General features: G+C 43.1%; 2 protein-coding genes across 11 annotated transcripts in view; both read left to right on the plus strand.

The window, feature by feature from the left end:
* The window catches only part of dab1a (DAB adaptor protein 1a), a 314,427-nt gene extending 313,121 nt beyond the window's left edge, over positions 1-1,306 (plus strand). For all 7 annotated transcript variants that reach the window (XM_037770006.1, XM_037770010.1, XM_037770011.1 and 4 more), the window contains one exon: positions 187-1,306. The gene's annotated coding sequence lies outside the window, so the exon portion shown is untranslated. The remainder of the gene's footprint in view (positions 1-186) is intronic.
* A 7,160-nt stretch (positions 1,307-8,466) lies between these two features.
* LOC119487801 (FYN-binding protein 1) lies at positions 8,467-22,051 on the plus strand. Of its 4 annotated transcripts, none has more exons than XM_037768809.1 (20): positions 8,467-8,701; positions 9,130-10,385; positions 10,472-10,611; positions 12,143-12,328; positions 12,410-12,692; positions 12,789-12,916; positions 13,503-13,537; positions 13,650-13,684; positions 13,881-14,049; positions 15,723-15,885; positions 16,063-16,192; positions 16,275-16,309; positions 16,391-16,484; positions 16,603-16,637; positions 18,897-18,969; positions 19,717-19,788; positions 19,919-19,938; positions 20,142-20,175; positions 20,568-20,670; positions 21,070-22,051. In XM_037768809.1, exons 1-19 carry the CDS (start codon positions 8,693-8,695, stop codon positions 20,647-20,649), a joined length of 2,979 nt encoding a protein of 992 aa, XP_037624737.1. In that variant the 5' UTR covers positions 8,467-8,692; the 3' UTR covers positions 20,650-20,670; positions 21,070-22,051. The 4 variants fall into 4 exon arrangements, with proteins under 4 accessions (XP_037624737.1, XP_037624738.1, XP_037624739.1 ...); XM_037768810.1 differs by having other exon boundaries at positions 19,922-19,938; positions 21,067-22,051; XM_037768811.1 differs by having other exon boundaries at positions 16,397-16,484; positions 21,067-22,051.
* The last annotated feature ends 944 nt before the right edge of the window (positions 22,052-22,995 follow it).

A 22,995-nucleotide genomic window follows, 5' to 3' on the forward strand; every position in this document is an offset into this window, starting at 1 on the left:
TTTTATTTTTATTATTGTATTATGTTATTTCTATTCTGTGTAAGTACATTGAGAGAGCTGCATAAAAACCGGAGTCAGATTCCATGTATGTATATACTGTACTTGGCGTAATAAACCTGATCGTGCTTCTGATAATAGAGAAAACAAGTGGTTGAACGTGCTGCTTTGTTTCTGTCTCATGCACAGAAGGGGAAGGACCCGCTCTACGCCCGGATCAACAAAGGGAAGAAATAAAGAGACACACAGGAAGACGGACCTGACCAGCACTGAGAGAACCGGAGGAGAATCCTCACCATGTGTGTGTGTATGTATGCGTGTATGTATGTGTGTGTGTGTGTGTGTGTGTGTGTGTGTGTGTGTGTGTGTGTGTTTGGCACATCTCCCTGCCTGGCCAAGCCCTTCTTCTCCTCCTCCTCCTCTTCCTCCTCTGGCTAACAACCTCCCAGGAGGAGCCTCCACGCTCCTCCTCCTCCTCCTCCTGAGAGCAGAGAGCCCTCTCGGTCATTCACTCCAGGCAGGAGGGATATCAATCACTGAGACGGATCCAGCTCTCCCTCCACTGCGCTGTCTTCTCCTCTTCCTCCCTGTGGCGACTCACACCCAGCCTTAACCTGCTCCTCCTCCTCCTCCTCTCTCTCCTCCCCTCCCTCCTTCCTCCTCCTCCTCTCTCCTCCTGTGTCTGGCCAGAGACTGAGCTGCCAAGGAGGGACTGAATCAAGCAGTGCCTCCCTGTCTCCCGACACACACACACACACACACACACACACACACACACACACACACACACACACACACACACACACACACACAAACACACACACACGCTCATAGAGTGACCATCTTTGGTTTTTAGCGGACAGAATGTGTAGCGAGGAGATCCCACAGGAGGAGCTGGACTCTTAACGAGCCTATCAGGGATGGCCCGTCACTGGGATCACTGCTTCTGATTGGTCGGTTGGTTTCGGGCGTTGTCTTACCCCCATTCTTGTGAGTGTCTGCTGGATCACTATGCAGAAACAGACTCTCTGGGAGCTACTCACACACCAAATACACACAGCTTACATACACACACACACACACAGTCATCTCTCACCCTCTCTAACACACACACACACACACACACACACACACAGTAATTTGCCAAACGTCTCTCCTCGCAGACAGACTCTAGAGGCCAGAGGACCGGACACACTGAGGAATGGACCCTGAGAGGGAAGTGATTCTGTGATCGAACTCTTCATTCTCTATAGCTTTTGTACAATACCGATTAAAAAAAAAACAAAACAAAAAAGAAGAAATTGAAAAATTGAATTTTTATTTTATAAGTCAATCAAGCCGCTGGGGTCAGCTCTATAGGAGTTATATAGAGTCAACATGGCTTTAAGGCATCTGATCGTTGGTTTGCCAAACTCATTTTGTAAATAAGGATAACATTTTTTGTCCACCGGACTTCTGCGCCATAAAATAGGAAGGCTTCAGTTATGCAAACTCTTTGACGTTAACCCAAGCAATACCAACATATGTTTTCTTTTTTCCTGTTTAGTTTTGTTCCCTCTCTGATGTTGTTTTGATCTTGTGCATGGATGTTGTCTTAACCGCACTTACTAATCCTGGTTCCAGCTGCATATCTATTAGTCTTTTCAAGTCCCACCACCACATCACATTATAGAGAGGCGAAGTCCCGCCCCTTCCGGTGGACCGCATGGGACCTTATTTTGGAAAAATATATGTATGGTTCTTAACGATGAGAGACAAATATTTGTTTTGATTCTGTTTGAATTAAGCCATTCATCACACATATGATGTTTGTCAATCTAAAAAAGATAATTTTGCAAATCAAGAAAGTCTCAGTTTATCGTAGAATCATTTAGTTTTGTGTGAAAGTGCTCAGTGAACTACATCTCTCGTCTCACACAATATACGTCACCAACATTAGCTAGCTAGCGAGCTAACTTAGCTATGATCACGCACAAATGAATCGTTATCTTACCTGATGTGTTTTATTCAGCGACTCCTGGTCTTTTTATCAGCTGGGAAGAGAAAGAACGATTAAGACCTGTTGCTGGTGTGAGTTCATCCCAGTAGGAAACACACAGGCATCGTAGCTTCAGAGAACGGCGTGTCGTCGGCTAATTACGTATTTTCACACTCTGATACTTCAACAGTTTTACAACAAACTGAGACTTTCTCGACTTGCAGAATTATGTTTTAAATTGACAAACATCATATGAGTGATTCATGGATCAATTCAAACGGAATCAAAAAATGATGTCTCTCTCTGTTGACTACCGTTCATATTTTTTACGAAATAAGGTCCCATGGTGGTCCACAGGAAGGGGCGGGCCTCTCTATCAGTCGTTTCAAGTCCCATCACCTGATGTTATTATGTCCCAAACAGATTATGTTACCGCAGCCCCGTGTTTCTGTACCACAATCCTACAGTCTTACTCCTCTCCTCCATCCCATAGACTGCTGCAGGGATGACGCGTTTCTCTAAGTCAACCCAGAAGTTAGCATCGCACCGGTTCCCTCCACAAAAAGCCGATTGGGTTTTTGGATTATTGCAGAAAATAAACTCTGTGGTAAACAAACTTTTATGATACTTACACGTTTTGTTCCGTGAGATATTCTTCACAAATGAACAACACATCACTACACCGCGGTCACATGACCTCATGTCACCACCAGTAAGCTAATGTTCGGCGTGATGAAGTTTAGTAGTCTCCGCCTTTTGTAAGACATATAAAAGCTTAAAAATTCACAAGAGGGGTACAGTGGAAACCGCTTACAGTGATCACGTCTGTCTGGGTCAAATCTATCACTATAAGTGGATGATTGTTATAACAGAATTGTTGTTGTTGTGCATCATTTCTAATGCAGATTACCATCTAATTGACATTTGTATATTTATTACATTGAAATAATGAAACGGACCGCTTCGCTATTTACTGGCTCGCTGCCAATTCTTCTGCCTTTTCCGTCACTGAGGGTAAGGCCTCGCCGTTTGTGGCGGGCTCTGCAGCGCGAGCGTGCAGATGAATGGCGCCCCTTTGCCAGGGTTTCTCATTCTCTCACTCGTTAGGCACGGAGGGAGACGGACGCCGGTCTGCATGTGTGCCGCAGAGCCGGTTGAGGATCGGCAAAGTTTCCCTTTGGGGGGCGTTACGTGACCGGGCATTATCAATCCACTTGACAAGGGTGCTTTCCCCGTGCGCATTAATTTTTTATTCAGAGAAAATGACTTTCTTTTTCCCGTCATGATATCAATGCGCACGCAGCATCAGCCTCACGTATCCGGTCTGCAAGGCAAAGTACCAAGGGAGTAAAGTAAAAGACAAAACAAAGATTCAATTAATGTTATTCTAACGTAGTTTTAAAATGTTTTTCCGTATGTTGTCATGTATGAAAAGACCCAAATGAACACTGTAGGCGGACTACTTGATCACTATAAGTGAATTATTTAAACAGTGTTTGTATAGGAATGATTCTGTCCCAAGATTTTTGATCCATATAAGCAGTTGATCACTGTAACCGTGATCACTATGAGCGTTTTCGACTGTATTTACTGATGTATTTTATGTCGTAGAAAAAAACGTTAAAATCTCTTCAGCTTGTGTTAACCACAGACCTTATTTCAGGCATCTAACTAAAAACCCTTTGACTTTGAGACGAGGGAACCAGAAGTGCTAACGTGCTAACTGGTTTCCGGGTGTTAGGACTCATTCCTGCAGCTCTCTATTCCCCCAGAATAAGATCCAGTGATGCTCCGTCCATCTGTCTGTCTGTCGGTCAGGTGCCAAACCGCTGCTGTCCGAGCGTCCCGTGTGTGTGTGGACCGCAGCGTCCTCTGCTACAAACTACATCAACTGTGATGCCAATGACTCCCTATTTTATGGCCAGAGTCCCCATGTCACAGGAGAACTCTTTTTTGGACTATGATGTTGATTAACTTAAAAATTTGACAACTAGAAGACGAGCAAAGAAGTTGAATAAAAAGGGAAAAACGTCGCTGTTTGAGTACATAACATTTCTAGACCTATTTTAACTTTACCTCAGCTAACAGTTTCTTAATGTAAATTGACACATTATTTTTATCTTTATGAATATGACATTCTACAGTGGGTTTTTAGATGATTTTTTGGTTCTCTTCTTGATTTACGTATTCCACCATGTATTACTGTTACAAATAAACACATCCCAAATGACTGATGTCTTGGCTGTAATATATGTGTGTGTGTGTGTGTGTGGGAGAGAGAGAGAGTGTGAGGCTAATGGTGTGTGCCAGGCAGGGGTGACCCCCAGTGAGTCTTTAGTTAGTGTAAAGCAAGCGCCACAGTATTTCTGCTGTAATTTAACATGGCTTTAATGGCCTGTCACATTCTGCTACACTGGCAGCCTCTAATGCAAACTGTCATCAGCTTTATTAGACTACAAAACACAGACTCCAGCCTTCCTCCTCTTATTTTGCTTCTCCCCTCCTCCCTGTGGAAAACACTAGAGCAACTTTAACACACTTTGTTGATTCCATATTATACAGGAGAAACTAGACCTACAGATTATTAAAGGGTCAGTTCACCAAAATTTCACCCACAATGAATTTTTACCATCAAACGCTTCATTTCGGTGGATGTTTCTGCACCAATTTGTGGCTTTTCTGCATCAATTTATGGTGGACATGTCCTCCTGCTTCAACCGTGCGTAGTTGCTTCATCTTCTTACCGTTTCTATTAGAAGATTGTGACCGTTGCTTTTGAGGTCGCATACTGCCAACACCACCTACTTTTACCGGAGTTGCATCTATGGGTCGTGTTCTAGCAGTTCAATCTGATCTCATGAGAAGGCGTATAAATGGTTGTCTAGTAGGTAACATACAAATTGTGAAACTCTCATGAAATGGTTAAGGTTAGGCATTGACCTTGTGTGGTTATGGTAAGGATAGGTCACCGGGCAGTGGGTCTTTTTCACGAGAATTTGCGGGTTACCTTCTTGACACGACCCGGATAATTACCACAACATTTTAAAGATACTCTGCGTGTCATGAAAACGCATTTCAAGCTTTTCGTGTGTCATTTAACGCCACAGAGTTAACGTTGTGAAACGGCTATTCACGTGTCATTAAATGCCATGTTGTTACAGTGAAATGGTTGTGGTTATGTGTAGGCCACAAAACCACTTAGGTTTAGGAAAAACATCATGGTTGGACTTAAAATAAGTACGTAAACAACCTAACATAAGTATGGAAAACACGTCACTAACGTAACTTCAAATAACATTGTAGAAAGTCCTGTTTGTCCTAGCTCTGAACATAGCATATTTATGCGGATGCATTTACATTACAGTCACTACAGGCGTGAATTGACACGGCGGCGTTGTTATTGCACATTAAATGACTTACAAACTGCCGTGTCATTCAAACGCCATTTGGTGAGACCAGACTGGGCAGTTTGTTGAAATAAAAGTCCTCTGCTACTTTCATGTTTTTATTGGGGGGACAAATGCACGTGTTCTAAATATTGAGGGGGACGTGTCCCCTGAGTACCCCTAAAATCTGTCTGGCCGTGCAATTAGTTCCAGAGTATTTTTGCCACCACGCATACATTGTGTAGCTGAATGGAATTGTGTTGTTGCCGCTCATAGCATTTAACAGCGATCTGTGTCTTTCCAAAAACACTGTCCCAGTTACCAGATAATCCACAAAACTCACCATCAGCACTTTTCTTTAGGACTATTTCATCTGTTTATTGTCCAGGATAACCGCCACACTATTTTTAGCAAGACAAGTTGCAGGGTTTTTTTTACAAGTCCCATAAATGAAATTCACTTCACCCCCACGTTATATTGTGGCTGTGCCAGAAATTTCAGATTGATGTCTCAAAGCTTTAGCAGATAAAATAAGAACAAGGTGCATGACTGGATACAACCAAGGGTGAGTAGAAAAGTGTGTCGATTGGGCCCGACCCCACCTGCCAGGTTTTGGGCTGTAATTTCTCAAAAGACCCTCGGCTTTGAATCAGGTTCGTGCCAATTTCCCGATGTTTTTTTATGTTATTTTCAATGCAGACCTCATAGTCTGTGATATGACAGTATTTGTACTGTGCTCAACATTCAGTAGGAGAAGGTGCATGTCGGAGATCCGGTCACAAATGTCTGTTACTGAGCTGAAGTGCCCGAGAGGCCCGAGAAATCAGGCCCGACCCCCCCCCCCCTACATGAACCCACATAGTATCTGTCCAATCCTGAGCCCGAACCGCAGCAGCAGTTTTGGGTTCATGAAAGTTAATTATAACATTTTGGTCTTATTCAGTGTAAGTTTGGCATCGTAGTTGACGTGTGTTTCAATAAAACTCCGTAGTCCATGTTCTTCATTTCAACCGTTTACTGAAAATCTTTCTTAAGTCTTCAAATGCAAAAAAAAATGGTAACAAAATATGAAAAACATAAGCAGTGAACAAGCAAGAACAGGTATATTAAGCACGGTCAAAGACTAGTGAGCTCTCCAGGCTCCGTAGCTTCAACTGAATCATTTAACGAGCACATGCAGCACAATTGAGCTTCTACCCAATCAGAAGACAGAGCCGACTGCAGTCACAATTGGTCCTGATTGAGCACACTGCAACGAAACCACAGAGCCACTTAAAACGTAAATTAACCACAGTTATCTCACTACTGTACAAATGGCTGTAACATTCAGCGTTGGGTTGTACTTAGCTCCACCCTCTGGTGTCACTTCTGGTTGCAAAAAAACAAGATGGTGACGGACAAAATGAAGAACTCAAGGCTTCAAAACCGTAGTTCCCACACCAATGGGTGACTATATCCACTTCTTAAATTCAGTCTATGAGCACAGCCCCAAAACTGTCATATCACAGACTTTAAGATCTGCAATTTTTGTTTAAAAAAAACACGGGGAAATTAGCACGAACCGGACCTGATGGGCCTTTTTCACGGAAGATATTTTGACATGTCACAGGAGGAAAAGCTCAGGTGTAAATAATGAACTGAATGATGGCTGAACTCCATTTAGCTGCTCTGAGTTCAGGATCCAGGTATTGAGCATGCTGATTCAATGTCTGTCTCACTGGGACACTTGAATAGAGCAGAGCCATCATTAGTGTTATTAGTCACTCCTGTGCTTTTCCCACTATGATGAGTCAAAACGGGCTGTGGAAAAGGGCTATTCATGCCAGATGGTCGGGTTGGGCACAATGGGTTGGGGCAGAGAATCAAAGCTCTACAAGTTTCACCTCATAAATGGTTGTTAGTCTACCAGTGTGTCCCTAGACAGATCAGAACAGTGGGTTTATGCTCTTAAAGCTGAAGTAAGCGAGATTGGAGCAAATAGGGTTATGATTAGTTTTTTTAAACGGTCGCTATATCGTGACAGTAGTACATGAAACAGGTAACCTGAAAAAAATCATGTGCCTCTGTGTCCTCCGGTGTCCTCCGGTGCTCCTAACGGCATCTGCAAGATTTCACAGACCGGAGGAAAACAAGCAGTAAGAGCTGATCTGATGTCTGCTGTCCATCTGCCGTCTATGAGAGCCGGCTGTCAATCACTCACGAATTCCGACCAAACGGTCAAACTAGGCAGCGCTGATCAAATATGAATCAATATTCTGTTACGTTAATGCCTATTTCTCTCCTCACATGTTCTCAGAATCATCTTGTAGTGCACGGTTTAGCTGTAAAATGAGAAAGTTTGTGACGCCGCCGCCATTGAGAAATCTCTTGAAGGAACGCCCAGTTTCGGTCACATGACCGGAGCACAGCCGATAGGAACGCTCTCTCAATGAAATAACCTGTGATTGGTCAAAGTCTCCCGTCACGGGCAAGATTTTCTAAAGCCTGAAAACAGAACCATGAGGAGTTTTCTCTCAAAACACTTGAATTACAATATGCTGAAAGGTTATTATGGAATTTTTGCCCAATGATGCCAAAAATATTCTGCCTACTGCCACTTTAATAATCAGGTGAACAAAGGCCTGTAAGTCATGTACAATGAGGAGCAACTGTTTCTGTATATGAGGTCTAAACTCTGTGACACACCTTTCTGTAATGTCCTTTAAAACTGGACTGTGTGCCTGTAACTGTTTTATGTCATATTACAAATGCCTGTTGAAATACTTTTGTGTGACCAACCTGGAATGTTGACCGACCTCTTTTTGGTTTCCTTTTCCTCCATGTTTACCTCCAACACTCAGACAACACACACCAGCATCTAATTATATGTTAATTACCTACATGTTATTATCACAACTACTAACACACACTGATTTGATTTTCAAGATGCATGATTTGAAGCAAAGTCAGAGTGTAAATTGAAGAGTTTCATGAAAAACAACTCAGGTTTCAGTGACAGTGACTCACTTGGGTGCCAGCCGGGCAGCATTCCTGAGAGGGATGTTGAGCTGAGTTAAATGCTCAGACCTGTTTGACTGGATGGACTGTTTTTAAAGAGGAGCCTGAGTTTTCCTACTGAACCTCATTCCTCCACTGGAACCACCTGTGCGCATGGGACACACACTGGTCTCGATCAGCTCGGAGGAGAAACACGCACTGTGTCGATCAAAGTTTTACTTTCTGGTTTCTATTTCCATCGGACACATGATGAGAAGCTGATGAAGAGACTCTCTGGAGTTAACTGACTTTACTTAGAAGGATATTTTGTCGTTTTGGTGGATATTTAAACACAATGGATCAGGTATGTTTGTCTTTTAATCTCCTCTAATTCTTCCGCAAAGTTCAACCATGATTTATGACATTATAACCAAACTATCCACACTTCTTGTGATGTTTTATATTGTGTTAACAGTCTGCTTCCTGTAATAATGACATCAGCTGAATGTTTAGTAAGCTGTGATTAGACTAATTGTCCTGCAACTACATTTATTATGCGTTGAAACCCTCCTGGTTTAGGCGGATCACTTCAGATCAGGTTCCTCCCAGAGAGACTGATAGATATGCAAATGGTTATAAACAAAACCAGCATTGTGCTGTAAAACTTACATTCTTCATATCGCTATCACCACCTTTTATGCCAAGTGACACATGTTTTTGTGATCTCAGACATCAGGTGTGGGTTTTATTTCTGTATTTGTACCTCAGCCTGTTGCATTGTGCTTTCACCAGGAGGACGCGTGGGACTTCAAGGCCCTGAGAGCCAAGTTCCAGCTGGATGAAAACCTCCTGAAGCAGCCCAAACCTCCAACCATCAAACCTGCTGTCCCAGACAAACCCAAGCTGGTCCTTCCTCCCACGAGCCCCGCTGCCTACCTCCCTGCAGGAGCACGCCCCTCCCTGCTCACCTCCATCAACCACAGCGTGGAGGGGAGGACGGCGGGCGCCCCCAGAGTGATCTTCAAGGAAGGGAAGAAGGAGATCAAAATGCCTCTCATCCAGATGAACACCAAGGGGAAAGATAAGAGTGAAGTAAAGCTGAAAAAAACTAAAGACAAGACAACGAAAGGGGACGATTCGGAGGATCAGAAGCCGAAGAAGAAGCTCCCGCTGCTTCCCCTGGCACCGAAGGAGAGCACTGCAGAGCTGGTGGCAGCCCCAGCTCCACCTAAAGTCATCGCACCAAAGAAGAAGGGCTTCCTGGGTTTCAGGAGGACATCTAAAACATTGTCAGCGGAAGTCCCAGCAGATGCCATCCTGGACACCCCCAGCGTAGACGTCCCTGGACCAGCTCCACTTATACCAACTCCAGTTATCCCAGCTCCAGTTATCCCAGCTTCACTTATCCCAGCTCCAGTCATCCCAGCACCGTCTGAGTTTGGTGACGTGCCACCAGTGCCCCAATTCGCCGCACCAAAGGTGCTTCTACCAAACATCCCCACCATCATAGCTGACTCAAGTGCTGCTCAAGTGGAAATCCCCTCCCCCTCCACTATCCCTGCCTCTCCCAACTTCGCACCACCTCCCGCCTTCATTCCCGACATCCCAACTCCTACAGTGACAACCCCGGAGAGCGAAACTACACCTGAGATAGAAACTCCCGCTCTGCACGTTTCCAGGCCCGCCAGCCCAGATGATTCCATTCAAGGTCCACCCAGTGCCGCCCCGACCCCTCCACCCAGTCGTGCCATCTCTCGTCGTCCTCCTACATTGGTGGTCTCCGCTCTCGCTCTATCGCCTCCATCACCTCCATCACCTCCATCGCCTCCATCACCTCCTGAGGTCGTAGCTCCGGTTGCCATAGAGGCTGAGGTGGAGACGCCTCCTACTCCACCAGCAACAGACCCCGCATCCGGTCCACCGTCCCCCAAAGCCGAGCGCTCGATCTCGGCCCTCTCGGCCCTCTCCAGAGCGGAGGACATGAGCCCGGCGAAAAAGTGTGACCAGAGGATCTTCAACGCTCTGGCGAAGGCACGCAGGAAGAACAGGTAAACAACTTTCATCATTACAGAAACACAGTTCTTTACCAGCATTGTTCAAGTTTAAGTGATGATCTTATATCCTCTGGTTTCAGCAATCCGACAAGCCCCAGACCCCTCTCCATGACCACACCTTCGGAAGATCTTCCCCTGAGTCTCACCGGCTCAAATCTGGATTTCCCACCCATTGATTACCAGGGGAACCCACCGAAACCAGTTAACGGTCTTGACCACAGTAAGTCTGGACTCATCACTGTAGAGTTCTTCTCGTCTTTGCTTCTTGTTTTCTTGCGGACTGTTCTGTTACTGTTGACCTGAACATCAAGCACACATCATCAGGACATCCGGTGCGTACTGTGCAGCTAGTAGTAGAAGGGTTTCAGCTACACAGATAGTCTAGTGTGTGTATAGTGTGGTTTATACCACAGCACAGGTGTTGGTTTTGGAGAAGCAGCTTTAAAGACACTCACACAACGAGAACAGCCCCGACATTCCTCCGTTGTGCCAGAAACAAGCGAGCAGCAGGCAGGGCAGAGCTGCTCAGGTATGTCAGCTATGATAGAGAGGAGGAGCAGCGACAGCAGCGCAGTCCATCATTATGACAGAGAGCTGCACTGACAAACACTTTAATGTCTGTTAAAGTGACGGTGTGTTGACAGCGGCTTCGTTTAAACACAGCTTATTAATTGTGCATGTCGGCGTTCACACACGTATCAGTTTGAAACAACCTCGTGCTGTTTGCCTTTTCATTAAGTCTGTTGTCACTTATCACAGTGAAGTAATACACTCGCATATTTACTCTCAGTGGAAAAGCATATAGACAATTCAAGGTGATTATTTAAGAGTCCAGATTTTGCCCTATTATTTTTATTCTTTATTGTTTATTTTATTTATGTTTTAATTTTTAATGTATTATATATATATATATATATATATATATATATATATATATATTATTTTATTTTTTCTTAAATTATTATAATAATTTTTTCTCCTCCCTTGTTTTTGAATATTTTGTTTTTTAATTTACAGTTAATATCTGTTATTATATGCACATATTAACCTACTTTATCTGTTATGGTTTAGGTTGTTGGAGTCATTTTTCTCAAGGAAACAATAAAATGCAATGATTCAAATGCAAAAAAAATGTGAATACAAGTTGGAACAGATATATTTTGCATTGTAAGAAAGAAAAGTGTAATTTAAAGTTGCTATGAGGAACCTTTCGCTGCCACCTTCGACCTGCAGTTGGAGTTCAACACGTTCTCATCCCAACTCGTCACACATTGACGCTTTAAACCAAATGAAAGTTCCTCGTAGTGAATTTAATTATAGTGCTTCACAAGTACTAAATTAAAATTAAAAGAAGTGTCTTTAAAAGCGAACTAACTAATACAATGTTTTTAAGTGAGGTCTGCTGTACGCTTCTTCATTAAGCTGTTGCGGTTTTTCACTTGTAATTGCATTATCTCTGCTCTGCTCTGCAGAGTTACATAACAACAACCTCCTGAGTGTTTGACTGGTTTGGCCTCCTCACAAATCAAATTCTTCCACTCAGCTTGCTCTCGCCTTCTCTCACTCTCTCACTCTCTCTCACTCTCTCACTCTCTCTCTCTCTCTCTCTGTGTGTTTGGAAACTTGCTTCAGGTGTTTCAGCACAACTGTTTTTACTGCATTGTGTTCAAATGCAAATGTTGTTGCTAAAATGTTCATTAAGTTTCCGGTCATGATAACCTCATGTATTAACATGATTTACTTGTTTGCAGGACAAGTCTCTCCAGTGTTGGACGGTATCACCGACGCTATCCCTGAGCGATTGGTGCTTCCACCTGTTCCACCCAAGAAGGCCCTCCCAGTCCCTCCGTCTCTGGGTCTTCCTCCAGTGAAACCAGAAAGGCCTCGCTCCGTCAACCTGACTGGATTCATCCCTCTGACTCCTGTGGAAGATAACGGTGGGGCTCACCATTGTTACACTCTGTGAACCAAACTCAAACAGCCCTCCTAATTCTGTTTTCATATTCTCTCATCTGCAGAGATCCCTTCTACTCCTGGATTCACAGAGACTGATGTCCCAGAGTTTGACGATGTGGTCACAGATGTTGATTCTCCAGGGCTGCAGGTGTCAGACTGGGGGAATGGGGACTACGAAGGTCCAGATTCTCCAGACGGACAGAACCTGCCAGAGTTTTTCGGTAACGGGATGACTCCTCCAGGAGCGGAGGTCCACGCAGAACCAGTGTTTGGGGCTCAGTACCAACATAATCTACTACCAGAGACCTCCCTACCGGTCTCTGAGGGATCTCCACAGCTGCCACGGTAAGATAAACCCTGCTCTCTCGCTCTGCTTCCAAATACTCGTTCTTCTCTTGAGGAGAACTTGAGGTTTTGATTCATCCCCTCGACCTCACCCAGGCTCCATGCTGATGTTGCCAACGGTGACTACGAGAGCACAGATAACCTCTACGAGGATGTCGGCGCGTCGGCAGGCAAAAAGAAAGGAAAGAGTGACGTTGGCAAGAAACGCAAAGGACCACCAAAGAGTAAGTTAACACATTAGACTTCCTGAACACCACATATAATCACATCAGTCATATCACCGTCAAAATCCTTATTAACGACATCGGTGGCCGTTAAGTGAACTGCAGTCAGCATCCTGTTGCTTGTGTACGTGCTCGTACTCCGTAGGCGCGTGCGTTCATCCTCAGCCAAAATAATGACGTGCCATTACATTACGATCACATATCACCGTTACTATCTGTAATGTACAATCTCCATGACACCAAATAGCTTCACATAGAAATCAGTCCACAGGCTGTTAAAAGCAACCGAGAAAGTTGGGGAAGATCTCAGTTTTTAAGTAACTTTACAATCTGTTCACACATTGGCAATACAAAGCAATTAATACATGTAAATTGTTACACATAGTACCTTTAACCTATAATATATCATAATGTATTAGCTGATTCATATTTTGCATTAATACTCTACACCACAATACCAACCGCCATAAATAAACACTGTTTTCTAGTGTGATTCTTGAGGATTGTAATAAATCTGACAAGTTTCCACATGTTGTGAACATCTGTTGTGTTTTGCATCTCTTTTACATAACTGTGTTTATTACAGATCCATACGCTGCTGAGGCACAACCGGAAGTCCATGTGAGTCACTTATCAAATTAAAAATGTATTTTTCCTCATGTGTTTCCTTCATAGATTCTACTGATTTAGAGTAAAGTGAATCAAGCCTTATCTCTGTGTCGGTTGTTTACAGAATGAAGAGAAAGTCAAGACGGGCAGGTTCGGCAGGTAAGTCTTTATTATTTTTCTGACCCAGTTTTCTTTTCATCTGGGTTATCCCCCGGACGCCGTCGGCGATGAGAGAGTTTGCTCTGCCTTTGTTTCCCCTCGTAATCTCCTCTGCCGTTTAAACATGCAGCGAGGAGTCCCTTTTCAAAACACCACGATATGTATCCCTCATCTCATCTCATCCTCTCCTCCGCAGGATCGACAAGAAAGCCGCCGCAGAAGGGCCGGATGAGAAAGAGCTGAAGAAGAGAGAGAAGCAGCGTCTAGAGAAGGAGAAGAAGGAGTTGAAGGAGAGACAAGAGAGGGAGAAGAAAGAGCAGAAAGAGAGGGAGAAGAGGGAGAATGAGATGAAGAAGAAATTCAAAGTGAGTTGGTGTTATTTTGACGGAAGGTGAGCGAGCGAGCGGCGGGGGGGGGTAGGGTGGCGTATATGCCTTGGCATACAAACCTGTCGGGATTCATTCCTCCCGCTGGAAGAGCTGAGCTGAGCAACGTGTGCAGCCTCAAGAGGAATCTGTGTTAACACGATGTCAGTGTTTTTCTGACAGACTCTTCTGTGATATACTATCACCATATTAACACTAAAGAACACAACGTTCTCCAGGATCCACTGCTGCTTATGTTCAAAAACGTGAAACCAGAAACAATGATCATCCAACTCATTCTTGCAGCTTTAACTTTAACTGCAACTTTAAGGTCCTGGTTCACTCTCAGAGTTGTTTTTGGCCGCAGCATGCAGCTGTTTTCATCAAAAAAAGCCCCAAAACAAGCCCCTGTACACTACCTATCCAGCACCAAACTACAGACAGACACGTTGGTGACTAGCTGGTGAACGTAGTGGAGCATTTAGCAGCTAAAGAGACAGATAATTCCCTCAGGAGTTGGTGGAGACCAAAATGAGAGCAAATATTCAACAAAAAAAGCAATTATTACAGGTTTAAACACTATCAGTATATTGTGAAAGCACACGATGGCTCACTTCCATTAAAGGGCCAGTGTGTAACATTTCGGGGGATCTATTAGCAGAAATGGGATATAATATTCATAACTGTGTTTCCATTACTGTATAAAAAGTGTAGTGGCTCATTCATCGGAAAAATCTAAATCAAACTTGAATCAACGCATGGGTATGTGGTTTACGCAGGTAAAAGAGTCCATTGTCCATGCAAAATGTTCCTGATGATTTATTTAACTAAAAGCAAACAAGCAAACGAAGCACAAAGAAAACATGGATGTCGCTGCCTCTCTGGTTCTGGTGAAAAAAACATAAGCCCACCCAGGTGCATGCTGCTCCTACCTGCCTATCTACCTATATAACCATGGGTGCCCACACTGTTACCTAATTCATAAACAAAAGAAAAGAAAATGAATCGCTCCTACGCTTAGAATCATTGTGTTTTCGTTACCTTAGAATGAGTCCTTCATATCTACGTAAGGAGTGTGTCCTCTTCACAGAGTCCGCCATGTTACTCCTCCATGTTTCTACTGTAGCCCAGAACGAACAAACCAAACACTGGCTCTAGAGAGAACCTTTCATGTTTTTACGTTACCTGAAGGCCACCGTAGTTCTCCGACACATTTATGAAACTACGGTAACGTGAGCCGCAGAGTGAAAAACTGTGGTACCACCAGCTGTTGCTCCTAAAGTAGTGTTATCATGGTAAGGATGGCCTCTGAGTGAGGCGAACGGCGTTACCATGGTTTTGCACTCGGCGGCTCACGTTACCGCAGTCTTGGAAAGGGAGGAGTGAGCGGAGAGGTACTCAGTTGGTTGCAATCTAAATCCTACACACTGTCCCTTTAAGTGTCCCAGTTAGCTCTTCCAGTGAGACAGCTCCTCCTCCCCCTGAGTGGAAAGTAGCCATCGTTAGCGTTATCAATTACACCTTAGCTTTTCCTGCTTTGACATGTCAAAACATTTGCCCTAAAAAAAGTCTGGTAAAAGCTTTATGTCATATTCAAGAGGTGTATACTATGTGAGCGCTATGTTTGTACGTATGTGAATGTGTGGTTGTTAACCTGCCACTCTGTTTGTTAGGTCACAGGTCAGGAGGACGCCATGTACCAGGCACAAGTAACCGTGACGACCAAGGGACGCAAGAACGACCTGCCCATCACCAGCGGCGACATCGTCAGCATCATCCGAACAACCAACTGTCCCAAAGGGAAGTGGCTGGCCAGGGACAGCAGCAACAACAACTGTGAGTTGGGCAAAAGGATGAAGGCATGAAGAAAGAGACGTATTAGTTGTTGCACCTCCCTTATACACAGTCAACTGTGTAAACTCTGAGCCACACGGGTCAGAGAAATGTTTGCAAAGAAAACTTATTGGGAAAAGTAACTTGATGTAGTCGTTGATCGTGGATCCTTTTTTCCAGATGGGTACATCGCAGTGGATCACGTGAAGCTGGACATCGAGGAGATGCTGAAGCTGGGAAAGCAGGCCGGCATCACTCGCCAGATCAGCAAAACCAATGTTCCGGAGGAGGATACCCACACGGACGGCGGGTATGCATGCACAGATGATGACAAACCATCCTCGCTCATTATTCAGGATGATTTAGAGCTGTTTTCATCTCTTTTTCCTCAGGCCCTCAAACCACTATCCGAACCAAGGAGAAAGTTGTAAGTATCTTCCTGTTCTTCTTCATGATAACAGCGTATGTTGAACTTGTCCTGCATCGGTTTAATGTTGCCATGTTTCAGTCACAGATGACAGCGAGGAGTGGACTGCTGACGATGAGGAACCGTTCTCTCCTCCCCCCGACACCGTAGACTACTCCACCACTCTGCCTCCAATGTAAGTTCCACGTTAGCCTGAATCTACGCGGCTCAAATGTTCATTTATATCAAGATAGAGACCTATCTGTAGCATCGACAGTGATCTCTGATGCTTGTCAACGTCTTCTCCTCTGCAGCAACCACAGCAGGGCGTTCTCAATGCCAGACATGGGTAAGAAACTCCAAAACACACTTTCTTCAGCAAATTCTACTGATAGCCTGTTAATGCTTAACAATTAGGTGAGAAAAAGCAAATATTAAACAGAGTGTGACTGCTTGTGACACTAAGTTATACACCACACAGGGACTGCATTAACATGCACAAAATACTTCAGTTTTTGCCCTTATTCTGAAAAAGGGCAAATATTCCCACTAAGCTGTTTACATGGCTAATGAAAATGAATGTTCCACTATGCAGCTGTGCATACTCCGATTAAAGAAGACCTATTATGCTTATTTTTAGGAGCATACTTAGATGTTTGCATGTTTTAGTGTTAAAAAAACGCTTTACTTTTCTTGTACCGGTTGTGCTGCAGCACCTCTTTTCCCCCTCTGTCTGAAACACTCTGATTGAGCTGATGCTCCGCCCCCTCCTGAAAAGCCCTCTCTGCTCTGATTGGTCAACCGAACCAAACTCTTCGGACTCCGTTTCAGCTCCGCTCTAACTAGCTTTGTTTGAGGGCGTGCCAAATGCGCCGCGAGGCAGGTATTATGCAAATTTGTTACTTGGTAACATCACCACATTACGGAATAAGAGGCAGTAATTCAAGCGAGGCGTTTCAGGCAGTTCAGGAGCAGTGTTTCTTCCCTTTGGCCTGGACTTGGGCTTTTCAACTTTGCAGACCTTTTACATGCATGAAAAACTATATAACACACTAAAGAAGGGGGGAAAAGCACAAATGCATAATAGGTCCCCTTTAACGTTACCGGTGGCAGACTTGTTCGACCGTGCGAAAACAGCCTCCCTCTTTCATTCGTTCAACCACCGTCTTGAAAAAGGTCGGCGTTGCGATATTTGCACATATCCAAAAACCTGTTGATATCAAAGTCTTTTCATGATGTTTAAAAGTAGGTGTGTTTCTCCTTCCGACCGGAAATGTGGGCTTTTCTTTTGGGCATGCATCTCTGCAAACTGTCGGCTAGTTTGATTTGTGTACGACGCACAGAGCTGGACGTAAACGGGCAAGTTTACGTCCAGCTATTATTCAGTTACGACTTGAATAATATCAGCATATCACACTTGTCTTAATCGGACAATACTCCATTCAGAATAAGGCCCTAATTCAGAATATGCTGTTTACATGACCGGTATTAAATTCTGAATATTGTCATATTCGCAATAATAGTGGAATATTTGTGTGCAATGTAAACATAGTCAGTGTGACACATGTATTGTATTTGTCCTGTTGTATCTCCTCCGTGTGTTATCTTGATGGAGGTGTGCAGATACAATAGAGAAGCGTTACTACTGTATAAACATTTTGATTCTTTATGTCAGATAAGTTGATGGTTGTTTACCTTGTTTTCTGTAAAAGCACAGAAGTATCGGACTGAGCTTTTCCTCTGAGCTCGCTCTCCCGCAGGACTAACTCAGGGGTTTTCAGGCAGGGAGAGGAATGAGGTGGGAAGGTGAAAGGGACAGGTGCATGCCGGCATTCTAAAGAAAACAGGAAGTTAGTTGTTTTTACGGCTGATTTGACCCCGTCTATCAACACCGTCAGCAGTTGGAGCAGCGACTTGTGACACACAGCTCATGGAGGACATGATGTTCTTTTTAAACCCAGATTCAGTGTGACTTGCTCTCCGATGTCCATTATAAACATCCGAAAATGCCCAAATAAACATCCATAAATCTGCTCCGTATAAACCCAGATCTTACCTGAGAATCATCACGTTTTTATGTTCTCTTCATGAGTACATTACAGACAGGAACTGCTAACTGATAATTCGGCTACAAAAGAAACAGATTAAAAAAAACAAGTTGCAGCTCATAGCTAACTAAGTGACTCCATGGTAACATTTCACATTCCCCAGATCATTATCAGAACTGTAGTTCCCAAACTCAGTGTGAAACTTTGAACACCTCTAAACTAATTTAACTGGCAAACTGGATGATTTTTTTTCCCAGTGGCATCGCAATCATGTTCAAAGCTCCTGATATCATGAGACTTTCCAGTTCCAGTAAACATCATTTAAAGACCAGCAGGCCTCTCAGCCCTGTTGCATACTTTAAATACTGACTCACTAGATGAGCAGGTTGTTTCTGTTAACAGGAAGATGTTAACTATTAAGAGAGCATAATGGAGTCCAAGGTTTGGTTACTCCGGTAACAATACCTGTGTGATTATAGTCTAATTAATGCAGTAGGTGTGTGTTTTTGTTGTATGAAAGTTGAATTAAATGGATCTGCCTTGTTTATTTGTTTTCCTAGGAAACAAAGACATTAGCATAAACCACCAGCACAGTCGAAGTGACATCAACTCAGATGGCGGCTCCCATGTCGAGTGAGTTCACCGGTTTCTCTCTTACAAATACACACACATACACACACACACACACACACACGCACACGCACACACACACTCACACACTCACACATATATATATATATACATATATATATATATATATATATGTATGTATATTAGGGTTGTCAATCGATTGAAATATTTAATTGTGATTAATCGCAAATTAATCCCACATTTATCTGTTCAAAATGTACCTTAAAGGGAGATTTGTCAAGTATTTAATCCTCTTATCAGCATGGGAGTGGACAAATATGCTGCTTTATGCAAATGTATGTATATATTTATTATTGGAAATCAATTACCAACACAAAACAATGACAAATAGTGTCCAGAAACCCTCACAGATACTGCATTTAGCATAAAAAATATGCTCAAATCATAACATGGCAAACTGCAGCCCAACATCAACAACAGCTGTCAGTGTGTCAGTGTGCTGACTTGACTATGACTTGCCCCAAACTGCATGTGATTATCATAAAGTGGGCATGTCTGTAAAGGGGAGACTCGTGGGTACCCATAGAACCCATTTTCATTCACATATCTGGAGGTCAGAGGTCAAAGGACCTCTTTAGAAATGGTCATGCCAGTTTTTCCTCGCCAAAATGTAGCGTTAGTTTGGAGCGTTATTTCAAGTTGCGTTAATGCATTAAAGAAATTAGTGCCGTTAAAACGTTTTTAGTGTGGATATACAGTACTCTACATGTGTATTTGTCTTTTTATCAGAGCAAGACATGAAGCACTTCAGAAGTTGGCCACATTTTTCCATTCACCACAACGTGTGGAGCCAGCTGCCAGGTAGGCCGCTTGCACACACCTGTGCACCTGCTGTACACACACTCACACACACTCATACACACACACACGCACGCACACACACACACACTGAAATGGGGTTTTAATTGTTGCTTTTCCTTCTTTTTTACAGCAGCTCTGAACCAGAGACAAGTAAGTGATGCCTGCTCCTAAAATATAGAAAAACTATATAAAAGTCTTCTATGGAAATACACAACATATGTCTAATATAATGGTGTGCAACACGATCATTTAATTTTATGAAGTCTTTTGTGAATTCTTAATATTTGACATTTGATATTTTTGATAACTTGATATTTGAAACTTAATACTAAAATCCTCTGTTCACGTGTCAGGTCCTGTGCTTGTGGAGGAGGAAGCAGCTCCCTTGTGAGTAAAGTTATAACAAACACACACACACACACACACACACACACACACACACACAGACAAAGGAAAATGCAGAGCATGTTGTGCAACCTGTAGACAGACAAGTTTCTGTGTTTTATCCTGGAATGGGCTGCTGAGCATGAAAACAGAGAGTGTTTAACTGCTACCAGGAAGTTAGGTTGGCTGTGTGACCTGGTAGGAGAATGAGTTGATTTCCATGTAATGTGCTTTTCACGTTTATAAATATTGTCATATTCAGGGACAGAAGGAGGTCACCCTCTTTTGTCCCTGCTGGCACAGAGTAACCAACATGGCAGCACCTACATACTGGGAGGTGGTAGGAGGAAGGTTTGGAGTTATTCTCAAACAAAATGTTTTGTTTTTTTCTGCAGGCCTGAAGCTAGTGTAACACAGGAGGCGGATTTGGATCCAACTGATATGCTCATTTTGCCTCCTCCTGACCTGTATGCTTGAATGTGGAGTAATTAAAACAAGGTAAGGACGACTGTGCACCACAGTTAGAATAGTTTTGAATTTTCATTTTAGTTTAGTGTTAGCTAGTTTTCAGAGTGCGTTACTTCAGTGTCCGATATGAAGCAACTGCGGCATAGCGCCATCTACTGGAATGTCAAGTCTGTTAAAATTCTGTGGTTCAATGTCACGAGAGATTTTTTTCAGTATCATAGCTAAAAAACTAAAACTGAAATTAATTTACGTTCATTTGAATTTTATTATTTTTTTAAGCACATCTCAGTTTAGTTTGAATTGTTCTTAAAGGTAACCCTTTTTATTCAGTTTCAGTTTACTAACGATATTTTTCACTGCTTATTTTCGTTTTTTTATTTTCAGTTACACATCCTGATATGATGATTTTTTTTCTGTTTGTAACAGCAGGACATAAAGCAGCCAGACAGAGGAAACAGGATTTATCTGTGTTTCTATTCTTCACACTGTGACCCGTGTCAGTCACCTACTACTGTGACAGTAACTTCGTCTTCTTCACTATGACCTTATTTACCTGGTGACTGCATTCGTGGATCAGTATGATGATGATGATGATGATGATGATGAAGAGGAGCGAGATATGGGATTTTTTTTTGTCGACGAGCGATGCATCATCTCAGCTATTTTTGTGCGTTTTTTTACTGAAGCGCTCGGTGTGAAACCAGAGAGGGACAGTTTGCCTGGTGGCTCCGAGTGACTTTGAACTTTGGACCGAGATGAACTGCTGATCCCAGGGAAGGACTTACAAGGTGTTGCAGACACACTCACCCTGGAGGCTATTGAAGGGAAAAATGACACACTTCATCTATTTACAGTGGTGGAAATAAGGGGAGGACAATGGGAAATGTCGATTTTTCATCGGACCAGGGTATTGTTTAGGTTGAGGCACCATCCTGAGGAAATACACATCAAACACAAGCAGTGAAAAACAGTTTACTAATCATTTACATCCAGTAATCAATAGTCTTTATTCTACCAGGTTGTTCCTCAGGATCAACCACTAATCCACAAGGGTTTCAAGGGTACACTTGTTACCAGTTTACAGTGTTGGTATCCAAGGAGTGAATAGTAATATAGCTGATAAACTTTTAAATGAACAAAGACTTTAAGGACCAGTTTGTAGGATTTAGTGACATCTAGTGGTGACGTTGTAGATTGCAACCAACTGAATTCCCTTTCGCTCATCCCTCCCTTTCTAAACGTGTCAGAGAAACTAAGGTTCTACTACTTCACTTAATGTAAACACCAAGGGGCAACCTGAAAAGTGAAGTCAATGCTGAAGTGCCTTAAACTTGCATTATTTTTAACAGCCAGCAGGGGGCGACTCCTCTGGTTGCTAAAAGAAGTCTGATTGTGTAGAAGTCTATGAGAAAATGAGCCTACTTCTCATTTGATTTATTACCTCAGTAAAAATTGTAAACATGAGTTTATGGTCTCAATCTCTAGTTTCAAGTCTTCTTCAATACAGCATGATGTTCATTTAGTAAATTATGGTCCCGTTTACTGTATGTGCCTTTCACACAGAACGCGGCAACGGCACCACTGTGCTCTGAAACCCATTATTTCCAATGGCCTGAACGGTGCAACAATGGAGCAAAGCACGAGCGCAGCGGCGCTCACAGCTTGCAGTGCGCTGTGTCGAACGTTCAAACTGGTTGAACTTTTGGCACAGCGCACTGTGAACACACCGCGTTCTACGTGAAAGGCCCATTAGAGTCAATTAGACAATAAAGCAACAACCTATGCATTAGGGCGTGGCTACCTTGTGATTGACAGATCGCTATCATGGCGTTGTCCCTGTTTCGTCACTTCTGTTTGCAAAAAAAACAAGATGACGACGACCAAAATGCAGAACTCAAGGCTTCAAAACCGTAGTCCACAAACAAATGGGTGACGTTGCGGTGACTACGTCCACTTCTTATATACAGTCTAATGTAAAAACATGAAAGGCTCTCTCAAGCCAGTGTTTGGTTTGTCCTCTCTGAGCTACTGTAGAAACACGGAGGACTCCATGAAGAGGAGCCACATATGTAGATATGAAGGCTCATTCTAAGCGAACAAAAACACGATTCTTAGTTTCAGGTGATTAAACACCTAATGGATATTATATTCTATTTCTGCTAACAGATTCCTCTAAATCCTACACACTGGTCCTTTAATAGATTTTTAGGTTTGGTCATCAACAATAATTAAAAAAAACCTTTGTGTGGCGAGCTCTACTCCACAAGTGATGTAATCTATTTTAATTAATTTTATACTGTATGCACATCTATATACAACAGCGTATCAGGGACATTGTAGGTATAAAACGATTAA

Source organism: Sebastes umbrosus, chromosome 5 (genome assembly GCF_015220745.1).
Source record: "Sebastes umbrosus isolate fSebUmb1 chromosome 5, fSebUmb1.pri, whole genome shotgun sequence".
NCBI lineage: Eukaryota > Metazoa > Chordata > Actinopteri > Perciformes > Sebastidae > Sebastes > Sebastes umbrosus.

Excerpts from the sequence above, each read along its gene's own strand:
- LOC119487801 (XM_037768809.1), top strand. Across the intron at positions 12,917-13,502 it reads ACGCAAAGGACCACCAAAGA|ATCCATACGCTGCTGAGGCA; the intron begins GTAAGTTAACAC and ends TGTTTATTACAG. Across the intron at positions 13,538-13,649 it reads AGGCACAACCGGAAGTCCAT|AATGAAGAGAAAGTCAAGAC; the intron begins GTGAGTCACTTA and ends GGTTGTTTACAG.